At 50.3% G+C, this 15497-nt stretch overlaps 1 protein-coding gene across 1 annotated transcript in view; it reads left to right on the plus strand.

Annotated features, from left to right (window-relative positions):
• Nucleotides 1-3181: 3181 nt before the first annotated feature.
• The window catches only part of UBE3B (ubiquitin protein ligase E3B), a gene marked incomplete at both ends in the record, with an annotated part of 78126 nt that continues 65810 nt past the window's right edge, over nt 3182-15497 (plus strand). The window contains 7 exons of the mRNA XM_080717531.1: nt 3182-3342; nt 3476-3596; nt 5041-5100; nt 5457-5561; nt 6974-7070; nt 8927-9012; nt 10789-10871. Coding sequence (XP_080573657.1) covers nt 3182-3342; nt 3476-3596; nt 5041-5100; nt 5457-5561; nt 6974-7070; nt 8927-9012; nt 10789-10871 — 713 coding nt within the window. The remainder of the gene's footprint in view (nt 3343-3475; nt 3597-5040; nt 5101-5456; nt 5562-6973; nt 7071-8926; nt 9013-10788; nt 10872-15497) is intronic.

Consider the following 15497-nt stretch of genomic DNA (forward strand, 5'->3'; position numbering starts at 1 on the left):
GCCGGGAATCGGCTGCCGCCCCGGGTCTGGCAGGACTCTGGGGTATCGGGCTGAGGCGGCGGCAGCTGCGGCCCGAACCGCGAGCGCTGGGGCGTCGAGCGGACAAAGGTCTACGGCCTGCGGGTAGCGGGCGGGAACAGGGTCGCAGGTTCTCGGGCGGGACGGGGGCTTTGAGGGAGGAGGTTCTGGGGCCGAGTCCGTGCTGGGTCAGGGCGGAGGGGCAGGGTCCCCCGGCTGGCTCCGGGCTTCAGAGCAGGGTCCCTCCACTGCCCTTTCCACCTCATCATTCGCCTTATTATCAGGCCACTGTAAACTTGTTAAGCTAGGCGAGAAGGACTTGGGGTGCTCGTGAGTGTTGATGCCCCGGAAAGACGCTGGGCCCCAGGAGTCGCCTGGAGTTCGAATTCTGTTCGCTCGCAGTGTGACCTTGGGTGTGTGAGTCCACTCACTTCTCTGTCCCTCAGTTTCCTCGTCTGTAAAATGGAGTAATTCGCTTGTTTCACAGAGACTCTTTTTGTTTTTGCGGGTCTGGGGATGGAATCCAGGGGCATTCGACCTCCGAGCTACACCCCCTGCCCGATTTTTTATTCTTTATTTTGAAACAGGGTCTCAACGGAGTTGCAGAGGCTCTCACTAAATAGCTGAGGTTGTCCGCGAACCGCGATCTTCCGGTCTCAGCCTCCCGAATGCTGGGATTACAAGCATGCGCCACCACGCCCGGCTCAGAGACTGTTTTATAATGCGTGTTAGTACTTTGCCGGACACTCAGCTCTTACTAAGGAAAAGCCTGGTTATAACTTCAGTTTAGCCCCCAGGGCAGCCTTGTATTCTCAGCTTCTCTTTGCTTTGCCGTTGTGTGAATGGGGGAGCCCTGGGTCTTGTCTGTTTTATTTACCAATAAATAAATCCTTCTTGGCTCAAAATCAGGAGCCCAGTGAATGCTGGCCTGTCCTGTTCCCTCGGTGCGTTTCCTTTTTCCCACCGAAAAGTGGAATTGATATTAGCACCCACCGAGATAAATTATAGTTTTCAATAAATGATAGCTAGTATTAATGGTTTCTCCAAGTCCTGCTGTGGATTCTTGAATTTTAAAAGTGTGACTATTGAGACCTAATAGGATACAGCTGTTGAAAAGACAGAGTTGGTTAAATATCTGAACAGTGACATGTAGTCTCCCCTTAACATATGGTGGCAGTCATTAAACCTGGTGACCCAGCTATTTTCACCATACAGGAAAAACCACTTAATTACCTATAGTGCTTCTCCTTGGGATGCTACTGCCTGGACTGTCATGTGCTTTTCTAGTTCTTGAGGCTGGCCTCATCCAGAAAAGACTGATCTGGAGCAGATCTCACGGTAACATACAGAAGTAGTGTAGAATATGAATCTTGTCTGTTAAGTACTAAAATCTCAGCTCTGCCATTTACCACTGGTCGAACTTGTACTCTGGGAAGTAGTGGTCTCCTATAGGCGCCACCACGCCCGGCGCCTGTTCTCTTTCAATTGTGAGGACTGGGGCAATATAAAGTCTGACATTAACTAAAGAGACACAAGCGCTTTCTTTTTTAAACCACGGGCACTGTATTCATTGCTTATACTTGGAGAAGAAGATGCATGATGCGCACCTATAAAACTTAACCCTAAATTTGGACTTTTTTTTTCCTGCCACAGCCAGAAAAACACACTCCTCCTTGGCCGAGTGTCCTGTGAGCGGTCACTAATGGTTACCTAGCACATCCGCAACACAGGCAGTCCTCAGGTGAGCTCCCCTGAGCAGAAACCAGCGTGCTGATGCAGAAGACAGGCTTTGTTAACAGATTGTTAGGCAGGCTTTGTCGATGTGTTTCTGGAGTTACTGGTGGTAGATCCGCACACACACACCATATTGGCAGAGCCCTAGGTTATTTGACAGGTGGGAGAAAACCACAGAAGTTCCCGGGCAGGTTCATGTGGCAGAAGCTTAGCACGAACTTTTTATTCTATATTATATTTCACTGTGGGTGAGCTGGAGCACACAACTAAGCTTTGAGCAAATTAACTTGGTAAAGAGATGGTTAAATCTCGCTGACCGAATGATTCAGTGTTTTTTCAGCTGGGCTGAGTATGGATTTGAACAGAATAACTGAGTCATCAAGCATTTAAAGGCATGGTCCCCGTGTGGGAGGCTCCTGGGGTCAGTGATGGGGGGAGGGGTACTGGGAAGGAACTGGGAAGGGCTGCATCAGCCCTATTTTAGTTTTTATTTTAAAACACTGTCTCCATAAATTGTGGAGGGCCTCACTGAGTTGCTGAGGCTGGCTGGGAACTTGTGATCCTCCTGTCTCAGCCTCCTAAGTACTGGGATTACAAGTGTGCACCACCACACCTGGCTTGGGGTGTGCTTTTGACTCCTAGCCAAAGCCCCCCTTTGGAGAAAGACAATAGTAATGGTTAAATACAAATGTATACTTTAAAGTCTCCGTCTGCAGAAGCACCTGCCAGTGGACAGGGACGATTCCCCCGTAAAGTCCTCCTCCATCCATGGCAGTATGGGAGCAGGAAGGACAGCCGGATAGACAATAGAGTTCTGCTTCTGGATTGTCATGCATCCTGCGATCACGTATAGTAGCTTTTGCTTTTTAATGCCAAGATGGCCCCTTTAAAAAACGGAAGACTTTTTGCACTGTGTACAGTGTAGGCACCAGTAAACATTTGTTGAGTGATAAAAAATCATGTGTAACTTTTCCCTCAAGTCTACTTGGCAAAATAGAAGTTGGCTGCTTATTGTTGGCTTCCCAGATGTGGCAGACTGCTTCAGAAAATCCCGGTGTCTGGGAGCCTGAACTTAGCATCTGATTGGAACTGAAGCCTTATGGGTAGGACCAGTTCCCGCTATGTTCACTTGTCATACATGTGCAGAGCCTTCCCGCGCCCTGTGCCGAGCACGGTGCCCATTCTAAAAAATCTCAGTTGTTTAATGCAGGATATAGCGTCTCTGGTCCTGGTGAGCTGCGTGAAGTGGGCTGGGAGCAAGCTGGGACTTGTGCCCGGAGACCCGCGAGGCCTTGGAGGATGCTGGAGGGTCCCGCGTGTCTCCTCGCCCTTTGCACCTGAGCCCCTTTCTGTGTGTCTTCTCCATAGCACTGTCTGTAGTAGCAGCGCCTCGCCATTTGCCTTGCAGGGTTTGTGCAAGCTCGCAAACATGTTCACTGTCTCTCAGACCTCGAGAGCGTGGTTCATTGACAGAGCCCGTCAGGCGCGGGAAGAGAGGCTGGTGCAGAAGGAACGGGAGCGCGCCGCTGTAGAGATCCAGGCCCACGTCCGCAGCTTCCTCTGTCGGGTTCGACTGCAGAAAGACATCAGGTGGGTGCCGGGTACTGCCACTGCTCCCAACTGGTAGAAATGGATGAGCTGTTGTTGCAGAACCTGCCTTCTAGGTGCGATGAGCTCCTAATTAAAACTGTTTTTTTTTTTTTTTTAACCTTTCCCTCCCTAGGAGAGAAATTGACGAGTTTTTTAAAGCAGATGACACTGGGTCCAGTAAAAGAAGTGCACTTTGTATTTTTAGGATTGCCAGGAAACTGCTGTTCTTGTTCAAAATTAAGGAGGATAATGAGGTAAGTAATAACAGCAGGCACACCCAGTACTTTCCACATGCTGGGACTTTTAAAAGTATTTTATAAATACTAACTCATTTTGTCCACTCGGCAACTCTCTGAGGTAGTTGCTTTCAACCCCGCGTCTGGTCCCGTTGCTTTCTTGGGACCTGACGTGGCAGGATCATGCCCAGTGCCTCTGGGGATCCTCTCACAGCGTTAAGCACGAGTTGGGCTCAGGTGCCAGGTGTGTAAGTAAGAGGCATCATATGTGAGACTGAACACAGTAGGACATACAAGTCGTCATAGACAGTAGCCCGCGGGCTGCTGCAGTGAGTGCAAAGGAAGCAGCAGGGTCTGTTCCTGTCCCGTCCAGGGGGCACATGCCAGGAGGCTCCCACCACTGGTGCATCTTTACTCTGATTTTTAAAGACATGCCAGACATCCGGGTCTTTATAGGTAATGCCCTGATTTGTAAAAGTTGGTAGCTAACTTGAAAGTTTTTATATCATGCAAACCAAATAAAACACACCAGTGTGCATTGTAGGGTTGGAATGATAAGCCTGGAAAACGCAATTTCAGAAAAGCAGTGGTCATGTGTAATATTACTAAGGGTACCATTGAGGCCCCAAGAGGAAATGACATCAGTAAGGTCCCAGTGCTCGGGAACACCAGCCTGGGAGAGGGGGGAGCGCACGGACAGCGAGCACCCGGACTTGAATGTGGGAGGTGACCCCGTCTTAGAGGCAGAAACTGGGGCCCTGCCATTTTTAGGCATGGGTCTGAGATTTGTACAAGGTGTAACTTGTTTTCCATTTCCTTCCTTTTGTGAATCAGAACGAAAGTGATGATACAGCAGCCTTTAGCTGACGGCTGTGAGGCACAGTCAGCAGCCCTGGCGCTTGCACAATGGCGGACTGAGCGCACACATCAGCGACACCTGCTCATCTGCAGGAATCCAAGCCCACGGGTCCAGATGGACCTTGTTTTGCAAAAGAAGCTCCATTCTGGATTTTTTTTTTTAAATGTGAAATAACACTCATTTCTATAGCACTTCTGTAGACTAAGCAAGGTGGTACACGCCTGTGATCTCAGCAACTCAGGAGGCTGAGGCAGGAGGATTGCAAGTCAAGGCCAGCCTGGGCAACTCAGTGAGGCCCTGTGTCAAAAGAAAAAGTAAAAAGAGCTAGTGATGTAGCTCAGTGATATAGACATCCCTGGGCTCAATCTCCAGTAGCACAAAAAAAGCAAATAAATACAACACCCTGTGCAGCTCCTTCAGCCTGTGGGCCACTGATGGGGAGCCGGCCTTAGCCTTTCTGATCCTCAGTTCCCACACCTGCAAGAAGGAGTTAAATGTGATTACACTATGTAAACCACCTGCCAGGTGCCCGCCAAGCGTGTGCTCCCCATCTTTCTTGCTTTGCTGCCATGGGAACTTATAACCCCCTTTGTGCCTCTGCAGAGATTCGAGAAGTTATGCCGTTGCATCCTGAGCAGCATGGATGCTGAGAACGAACCGAAGGTTAGTGGGCTGAGGGTGCTCACCTGGCTCTGAGAGTCCTGTTGGATAGCAGGGCTTCAGTCCGCCCATGCGCAGATCGGTACGGGGCAGATGGACAACGCTGGCAACGCAGGAGTCATGGCATGGCCTTTGTTGACTAAGGAGCCGTGTTCTACTCTGGCCTCTGACTCAGCACAGTGATTCCCATACTGGGCGATTTTACCTTGGAGTTCAGTGTTCAAACAAGTGGCACTTGCTGCCCGTTCAGCCCCACTGCCTTCCGCCGCACTCATGAGCCCAGTGCTACACATTAGACCTTGGCAGTGTGATCCTGTCACTGCCCAGGGTGACACTTCTTTCTTCTTTTTCCCTTGTAGGTGTGGTACGTGTCCCTGGCTCTTTCCAAGGATCTCACTCTCCTGTGGATTAAGCAGATTAAGGACATTCTGTGGTATTGCTGTGAATTTCTTGAGCAGCTCAAGGTAAAACAAAAACAAGTCCTGTAAACCTGCCGTTCTCGCCTGGAGCCTTTAGTCTGTATTTTCAGAGGCCCCATCGTCCCTCCTTGGTTTTCGCTTTGTAGGAATCTGGTAAAGAAACGTTGGCTGAGCCTCTGGTGAGGCCCAGGAGGACAGGGCAGCTGCTGGTACTTCCGGGTCCTCCTAGTTCTTGTCTCTTGCCTCTGTCCTCTTCTGTGGCACCACATCCTCCCTTACTGTGCTCATGGAGCCAGCATTCTGACTTCTCATCCTTACTCTGTCTCGATCAGAGAGTAAGGGAGGCCTCCTCACGGCTCCAGTGTGCGGGAGGATCTTAAAGCCCCAGTGGGATCCTGGGCTCGACCCAGAGCCCGTCGTGCTGGTGAGAGCAGGGGGCCTAGTGCAGCGCCGGCCCTCGGGGTGCACACAGGCGAACAGGGCCACGAGCAGAGCAGACAGCCGCCATTCTGCCTTGCGTGTCGGGACGGGAGGGCTTCAGGGATGGGCCTGATAGGCTCGGGCTGCAGCTGCGTGATGGAGCATGCCCTGGGTCATCCCTGTTGGGACGCTCATGGGTAGCCTTTGGCACCAGCCTGCAAGGCAGCCAGCCACGTGCCAGGTGAGGCGCTGGGGCCCGAGCAGTGGTCTCCTCTCAGGGCCTCGGAGCCCTGGGCTTCCACAGAAATACCGCAGCGCCAGGCAGCTCGGTCGCCCTCTGCCGCCACCGCAGCCAGGCAGATCCTTTGGTCTGCTTTTGGTTTTCATATTCCGTGAGAGATTTCCACTTGAAATGCGACACTTCTATTAAAAAATGTTGGAAAAGAGCAGCGGTGGTGCATGCCTTCGATCCCAGGAAAGCACGATGCCATCCCTAGTCTGCAGGTGAGGGGCCAAGCCGGAGACGCCCAGGCTCGCTAGCTAGGAAGCGTGGAGGCCGAGGGCAGAGCCCACCTGCTGTCCTGTGCAGCGCTCAGACGGACAGACGGGCACGTACAGTGGACCAACCCGGTCTTGTCATTGAGATGCTCGGGTCACCCAGGACTGGAGAGGCTGAAGCAGGAGGATCACAGCGCCCAGGACAGCTCTCATCAACCTAGCGAGACCCTATTTCAGAATAAAACTAAATTAGGGCTGGGGGTGTAGCTCAGAGGTAGACTGCCCCAAGTTCAAGCCGCAGTGAGACGCACGCCCACTTCTCCAGTTCTGTTCCCAGAGTGTTTGCTCTGTGCTTAAATACCAGTTGCTGGATCCTCGTCCTCCAACCCCAATAGTGGTCATTCCCCAAGAGAATAAGAACAGCCACACGTTCCGACCCACTTCTCTCCCTGTCCCAGTGCTGCGAAAGCCGTAAGTGGGTGCCGGTGTCTGGGGTTGGCGGGTGTGTGTCTCGCTCTGACTCCTCGTCTCATTTCCAGCCTGAAATCTTACAAGACTCCAAGCTCATCACTCTGTACCTCACGATGCTCGTCACCTTCACAGACACGTCAACCTGGAAAATTCTCCGGGGAAAAGGTGTGTGGGTCTCGCTTCCAAATCTCGCCTACCTGGCATTTTCTTAGAGAGCATGCCACGTTTTCTCTACCCCGAGCCTCAGGGAAGTCTCCGGAACCACCACCCCGGTGCCCTGGCGCTTCCTCACACCACGCTGTAGTCTCCAGAGCATGGAGGTGCTATGCCTTGAGTGCGCCTTCCCTGTACTCGTCTAAGTGAGGCCTCTTCTGACCTCATGTTTATAGCATCCACATTAGCAAATAAATCTGTTTTGCCCGTGAGTTTTGCATTGTAAAGTGGCCTAGTTCCCTGAAAACTGTCCTTAGCCTTATGTGTCTCCTAAGTTCATTTCATCCATCCATTCAGCAAGTAGCCCAGGATGTACAGGACGCTGTGCCAGACTTGGGAGACGCGGGGATGAGCCAGAGAGCAAACAGCAGTGCCCGCGGGGACTGCGGTGCCCTGTCCTCGCAGCGCTCAGAGTCCAGTGGGAAACGTACCAGATAGGAATCACTTAAACCATCGCCCTCCATACCCACAGCTTCTGGATTGGTAGACTCAACCAACTGTGGATCAGAAATGTAAAAACCAATTGTATCTGTCCTGAGCAGTGGAGACTTCTTGTCATGGTTCCTTAAGAGTATGCTGTAACAACTATTTACACAATATTGCGATTAGGTTTTAAAGTAATCTACACCTGATTTATTTTTTAAAATTAATTAATTAATTTATTTTTCTTTTTGCGGGTCTGGGGATGGAACCCAGGGGCATTTGACCTCTGAGCTACACCCCCTACCATGTTTTTTATTCTTTATTTTGAGACAGGGTCTCACTAAGTTGCGGAGGGCCTAAATAGCTGAGTCTGTTCGCGAATCGCGATCCTCTAGTCTCAGCTTCCCGAATGCTGGGGTTATACCTGATTTAAAGCTCACAGGAGGACGTGTATATGGTACGAAAACAGGGTGCCATCATGTGTAAGGGACTTGAGCACCCACAGATTGTTGTTATGTAGGGGTAACAGAGGGAGGCTTGAGACCAGTGCCCCACAAGCACTGAGGCTAACTGCACACACCATTGTAATAAACACAGAGCGTTTGGAAAGGAGGTCTGTGGGGAGTGAGAGCTCACAGGCTGGGGGCCTAGCTTGGTGTGCGGCTCAGGTGTTCCTGAGGGAGTGATGTCTGCGCCCACAGCTGGAGGGAGGGGTGGAGCTCAGAAGAGAAGGGAGAAACCAAAAGCAGACTTCCAGGAGAGCCAAGGGTTATTGTGGCATTATCCTGGCCTCCGGGAGTGATCTAAGAGTCATAGAGTTCTCCACCAGGCATTGTGGCACATGCCTGTAAGCCCAGCTACGTGGAGCCTGAGGCAGGATCGGGAGTTCAGGGCTAGCCTGGGAAGCTTGTCGAGACCTCGTCTCAGAAGAAAATAGAAAAGGCTGGAGGTGTAGCCCTGTGGTGAAACACTTGCTTAGCATGCACGAGGCCCTGGATTCAAATCCCCATACTACAAACAAACAAATAAATAAACAGAGAAAAGATTCCTCCAGCAGTAAAGATACGTGAAGGTCTATGTTGTAGGCCTAGAAATAAAAACCAAAAATATAAATTTTGGAGTTCTAAGTCTTGCCTGGCTCTTGTGTCCTGGAAGGGAAAAGAGAGGCCCCCAGGGAGAGTACGAAGTGCCGGCCCTGGGAGGGAGTTGGAAAGGCACATTCCAGATGCATGGCACCGCTGTGCTGTGGCTTAGCCCTGAGGGACTCGGGAGGCGGGGCAGAGAGTACTGCCTTTCCTCGTGGCCTGGGACAGAACTTTCTGTCCCATATAAAGAGGTCGCGTTACGGCAAGAGACATTGTTCTCAAATTCGTTTCTCCATTTAGGTGAGAACCTTCGACCAGCCATGAACCATTTTTGTGCAAACATAATGGGACATCTCAACCAGCGTGGGTTCTATTCTGTGCTGCAGGTGCGCAACTGCATCCCAATTCGTGAGCTCCCAGCCCATAACACCTGAGTCGGGGTTTTCATACTGTCTGCGGCATGTCCGGTGCCCAACCTGCAGAAGCACTCTCTGCAGGAAGAGCTTAATGCTCAGGGTCCTCTCCTCCTTCCCCTGCTTTGGGTCCCTCTGTGCTTCAGATAAAGGCAGGACAATGACACTGGGGCCCCTTGGACACTGCATTTTTGGCCACAGAGGTAATCCAGTCCATTGAAATCTAAACTCAGGAAGGAGGCCTGAAGGCTTGTTCCTTCGTGATCAGGTCTTGAATTACATTCCTAGCTCTGTGTCCTCAGATAGCCCTGTCCACTCTGTACTTTATTGTGCTGGTTCATACCCTGGGGAATTGTCTAGACTGATTGCTATTAAAAAGTACCATGGAATTCTTGGGTTTCAGAAGTAATGTTGACTTAGTGCCTCTTGGCTGGGAGCGTAGCTCAGTGGCAGAACACTTGCCTGACATCCGCGAGGCCCTGGACTCAGCCCCTTACACTGAAAACACAACAGCATACATACATGCATGCATGCATACATGCATACATACATACATACATGCATACATACATGCATAAGTAGCCAGGTGTGGTGGCACACACTTGTAATTCCAGCATTTGGGAGGCTGAAACAGGAGGATCGCGGTCCAGGTATAGCCTCAGCTACTTAGTGAGGCCCTCTGCAATTCAGTGAGACCCTGTTTCAAAATAAGGAATAAAAAATAGGGTGGGGGGTATAGCTTGGAGGTAGAATGCCCCTGGGTTCCATCCCCAGTATTGAAAAAAATACACATGTGAGATGTGATCCTTCTTCCTGCCTGTCTCCTTGATGGCCTGTTTCTTCTCACGGTGACCTGGGGGCTGGTGTGGCAGCGAGAGGGGGCCGTGAGCAGCTCCTCTCAGGAGAGGCGGCGTCTGCCTGACCCCGTAACTCTGAACACCTCACCATGCCTTGAAATTTAAGTTAGGCGTCCTTATTAGGTGTTAAAGGTTTTTTCTTTTTCCTTTTAAGAGACGGCATGTCTCTTAAAGGGTCTATGTTGTAGACCTGTGTGCTGCTAGGCTAGTCCAAACTCCTGCGTTCAGACTGTCCTGCCTCAACCTCCCTAGTAACTGGGACTAGTTACTCAGTACTTGTCTTTCCCTTCCCTTTTTCAGAGTTTTCTGATAGTGTTTTATACCTAAAGCACTTATTTTTTCTTTTGGTACTAGGGATTGAATCCAGGGGCTTTCTATCCTGAGCTACACCCCCAACTCTTTCTTATTTTATTTATCTTTAAATCCAAGGGCATTATACTTCTGAGCTTTACCCCAGTCCTTTGCTTGTTTTTTGAAACAAGATTTCTCTATGTTGCTGAAAGTCTTGTTAAATTTCTGAGGCTGGTCTCGAACTAGCGATCCTCCTGTCTCATCCTCCCAAGTACTGGGATTACAGGCAGGTGCTACCATGATCAGCTTTATTTTTTATGTGGTTTTTTTTTTTTTTTTTTTTTTTTTTTTTGGTGGTACTGGGGTTCCTGGAAACCCTTCTACCTCTGGGCTGTACTCCCAGACCTATTTTATTTTTATTTGGAAGCAGGGTCTCTTAAGCCAGCGTGTCTGGTTCAAACATGCGCGATCCTCCTGTCCCCGCCTCCCAAGCGTGGGGATTACAAGCGTGCGCCACCACCCCTGGCTTTATGTCTTTTTTTCAAAATCATACCCTGATAGGAAGTGTTTTCACCCCTGACCATTTTAATGTTCTTTACAGGTGTTGCTGACCCGAGGCCTGGCCAGGTCCCGGCCTTGTCTGTCCAAAGGCACTTTGACAGCGGCCTTCTCTCTGGCGTTGCGGTGAGTCGGCGCCCAGCCCAGGGCCGCTTCTTCCGCGTGCTGGCTCCTCTTGGCTTTTCTTTCTCTTGTTTCTGGTGTCAGGCATGGCCTTGCCCGCTATGCTCCAAATCAGAGGAAGTGTTTGTAGTGAGCGGGACGCACCCGTGACGCTCGACCTCTCGCTTGGTCCCCAGCCTCTAGCCCGGAGCCTTTCTGCAGTGTGATCTGAGGGAAGCCCTGCAGGATGAATTGCATTCGTCCCACCATCACTGGCAAAATAAAGGAACCTCCGCGCTGGCGGAGGAGGAGGCGGGCCGGAGGTGCTGGGTGGGAGGAGCAGACGGGCCGAGGCTGCCCTCACTGCTTTCATACGCGGTTCCCTAAGAAAGATTGTACCTGCGATTCTAAGGACTGCCACATGGGAAAGCTGTCCAGAATATTAGTGAGTCCAGAATATCCTAGATCTGTGCGGGACCCCTGCCTTGGGTGGAGACTGATAGAAGCGTGGGAATAAGAGGTACCACGGCCAGACCAGCCTGCACCAGGCGGGCACGGTCAAACCAGCCTGGTCCGGCCGCCCGTCCCACTCCTCTTTGGATCCGAGTGCACTGGAGTGCTGAAAGCCACGGGCCGTCCTGTGGCTTTCAGCCACAGGACGGCCCGTGCGGCTGTTGAACCTGCTGTTGGCCCAGACGTGTCTGCCTCCTTTTTGGATGGTGGGGCTTGTGTCGGCTCCTTTGCAGTCACGTTTCACAGAGCGCTGCTCTGGAATGAGTCCGGCACGTGCTGGCTCGGTGTGTAAAAGGGCAGAGAGCAGACGTTCTGAGCTCTGAGGCACCAGCTGGCGGGACCCGCCGTGCCAGCCGACGGCCAACGTGGGGTGTTTGTGATTCAAAGGTGGTCCGTCAACTGGCCACATCTAGTCATAGACTGCACCTCTCTCCTTTAAGAATTTACGCACACTTGTAATCCCCGCACTTGGGAGGCGTAGACAGGAGGATCATGCAGGTTGGAAGCCAAATAAAAAAAAAATATAAAAAATATTTTCCAAAAAAAAAAATAAAAAAAGGTCTGGGAGTGTAGCACAGAGGTGGAAGGGTTTCCATTAAAAAAAAAAAAAAAAGAATTTGACAAGCCGGGCCTGATGGCACATGCCTGCCATCCCAGGACTTGTGGGACTGAACCTGGAGGATCACAGGTTCCAGGACAGCTTCCGCAGTGTAATGAGACTCTCAGCAACCTAGCAAGACCCTGGCTCAAAACAAAAAATACACCTGGGGTGTTGGTCAGAGGTAGAATGCCTCTGTGCTCAATCTCTATACCACACACGCACACCAAAAACAAAAACCCCAAAAGAATTTAACAGAGCCGGGCGTGGTGGCGCACTTATAATCCCCGTGCTTGGGAGGCGGAGACAGAAGGATTCCACCCTTAAGAGACCCTGTTTCCAAATAAAAATATAAAATGGGTCTGGGAATGTAGCCTGGAGATAGAAGGGTTTCCAGGAACCCCAGTGCCATAGGGGGAAAAAAAAAAAGAATTTAACGGCATTAATTATTATTCTCTCTCTATGTAATGGATTGTATCGATCACTTGGTAAGGCCAGGCCACTCTAAAGGTATGTGTGGTGCTGGGGGTTAAATTCATGCACGTTCTGCCTCCAAGCTACATTGCCAGCCATTTTTGTTTGTTTTTTAAACAGGCTCTCGCTAAGTTGTTGAGAGTCTTACTAAATTGCCTCGGCTGGCCTCAAGCTTTTGGTCCTCCTGTCTCAGCCTCCCAGGTGTCGGGATTACAGGCGTGAACCACCATGCCCGCCCAGCTAGATGTTTTCCTTCAGTGGGGCACTTCTCCCACCTTTGAGTATTTAAACATAATTGCACATGAGCTGGACGTGGAGGCATGCCTATAATCATAACCCTAGTACCTCTGAGGCTGAGACAGGAGGATCAGAGGGTTGAGGCCAGCCTCAGCAACTTAGCAAGACCCTGTTTCAAAACAGAAAACAAAACAGGGCTGAGGGTGTCACTCAGAATTCCCTAAGGTTTAGACCCCAGTACACAAAGGAAGAATTGATGGTCTCTTGCCGGTAGAACAGGTCGTGGGCCACCTAGGGAAGTGTGGGAGTGCTGGGCTGGAGTGACCGCCATGCCGGCTGGGAGGCATCCCTGCGGCCCTCCAGGCCCCTCTGTACCTCCCTGCAAGCTTCCCTGGCCTCCCGGTCGCAGTCAGTCTGAGTTACGTGGAGGGTAGTGCAGGGTGGAATCTAGATTTCTGTGCGCGCCCCAGCAGGGGATGGCCCTCGTGGACCCCTATCGCGATACAAAGGTGAAGTGGTTAGTTGGAGTTTCAGTGCATTCTCTTGTGGCTTGCTCTTCCTCCTTCTAGGGAATAATACAATCCTGCTTTAACCGTCTCTAGTTTGCAGAACATAACTGGATTCTCTTTTGGCTTGCCTACCTCAAATCAGTGAGATAGCTTGGTCAGCTTCGTCTAGATAAGGGGTAACATGTTGAGTCATCAGCATTCTTGTAGCTATAATCTAAAAGAATGACCAAATAACTTAGAAGAAGGAGGGTTTATTTTCTCACGGTTTCAGGCTCAGTCCATGTGAGGCCAGGGGTCACGGATCCCAGGCCATGGGGACAGGAAGTGGAGAAAGGGAAGCTCGTGGGCTGCGCCCCTCGCATCGTGGAGGCCTGAAGCAAGGGAGTGAGCTGGGGTCGAGGAGCCCTTTATTTAATGTCCAAGGCCGTACCCCAGGCCCGGCTCCTCCAGCCACACTCCCGGCCTGCGGTTCCACCAGTAAGTCCATTACACTGGATTTCTCCACTGCGGGGATCACAACCCTCGTGACTCAATCATACCAGCCCTCAATATTAAAAAAATAAGCTCTTTAGAGGACATTTTATATCTAACATATGGGCAGTGATGTTTTTAGCATTTTCAGCCTTGTAAAATTTTCTTATTCCCAAAATGGTATTCTTGAAAGTAAAAACTTATTATTTGAATTTTGATGGTGAAATACCAGTACCATAATGGCTCATTTGCGGCTGGACATCTTAGCTGAAAAAATCATTTCTCCCTCTAGGTTCTCATTATATATATATTTTTTTCTGTCTATTTGGTCTCTGAGTAATTTTTTAAATATAACACCTTTATTGACGTATAATTCACATGTCATGTTTTACCCATCCGAAGTCACAGTTGAGTGGTGTAAGTATATTCACTGAGTTTATAGCCATCACCACTAGTTGGAGAACATTTTCATTACCCTAAAAAGAACCCCGTGCTCTTTGGCGGAAGGCGGCCCCGGCGCGCCCTCCTGTGCGTGGTCAGCGCCCCCTCTGTGGCCGCGGCCTTTGGCGGCTTGGGCCACTGTGGAGCTGCCTCCACTTCTCGGCTCTTAGGGACTTCGCTGCTGTGAACATTTACGTCAAGTTTAGACATGTTTTTATTTCTCTTGAATACGGTTCTCAGAGGCCATTGGTGGCTGGTCATGAACAGTGACTCTTTAAAGAACTGCCAAGCTGTCTCCAGAGCGGCTCTGCCGGTTTGCGTTTCTAGAGTGGGCTCCGGCTTCTCCGCGTGCTCACCAGCACTCGCTCTGCCGTCTGTCTTTTTGATCTGAGCCTTCGCAGTGGGCGTGAAGTGGCATTGCACTTTCCGTGACCTGCAGTCCCTGACCTTAATGAAATATATTGTCTTTTCATGTGCTTTTTAGCCATTTGTATCTCGTTATATTTTTTGCCCATTTTAATTGGGTTGTTGGTCTTTTATTATTGAGTTTATAGGTTCAATATATATTCTAGACATAATTTCCGTATCCATACTTTTTCCGAAGCCAGGTGTGGTGGCGCATGCCTATAAACCCAGCACTTGGGAGGCTGAGACGGGAGGATCTCAGTTTAGAGGACAGCCTCAGCAAATAGCTAGATTCTCATCAAGCTAGCAAGGCCCTGTTTCCAAATAAGAAATAAAATGGCTGGAGGTGAATCTCAGAGGTTGGACATCCCAGGTTCTATCCTCAGTAACACAGAAGAGTTCTTCCCACTGTGGGGACTGTCTTCTCTGTCTTTCCTTCTTCCTTCCTTCCTTTCTTTCTTCTTCATCTTTTTTTTTTTTTTTGTACCTGGGATAGAACCCACGGGCTTTCTACCTCTGAGCTGCACCCCAGCCCTATCTTATTTTCTGTTTTGTTTTGTGGTGCTGGGGTGGAGCCCGGGCATGTTCTGTCTCTGAGCTGCACCCGTAGGCGTATTTTATTTCTTACTTGGAAGCAAGGTCTCGCCAGGTTGATGACAGTCTCCCTAAGTTGCTGAGGCTGGCCTCAGACTCGAGATCCTCCTGCCTCAGTCTACCAGGTGCTGGGATGACAGGCGATGTCGCCACACCCTGTGTTTACCTTTGTTTTGGACAAGGCCTGGCTGAGTTGCTGAGGCCAGCCTCAGAACTGCGGTCCTGTTGTCCCAGCCTCCCAAATACTGGGGTTACAGACACCCCACAGCACTGACTTGTGCCTGACTTGCTGGTGTCTTTTGAATCACATAATTTTTATTTTTTTATTATTAAATTTTTTTTTTTTTTTGTACTGGGGGTGAAACCCAGGGGCTTTCTACCTCCGGGCTATACTCTCAGACCTATTTT

This window comes from Muscardinus avellanarius (assembly GCF_963383645.1).
Source record: "Muscardinus avellanarius genome assembly, chromosome: 21".
Classification (NCBI taxonomy): Eukaryota; Metazoa; Chordata; class Mammalia; order Rodentia; family Gliridae; genus Muscardinus; species Muscardinus avellanarius.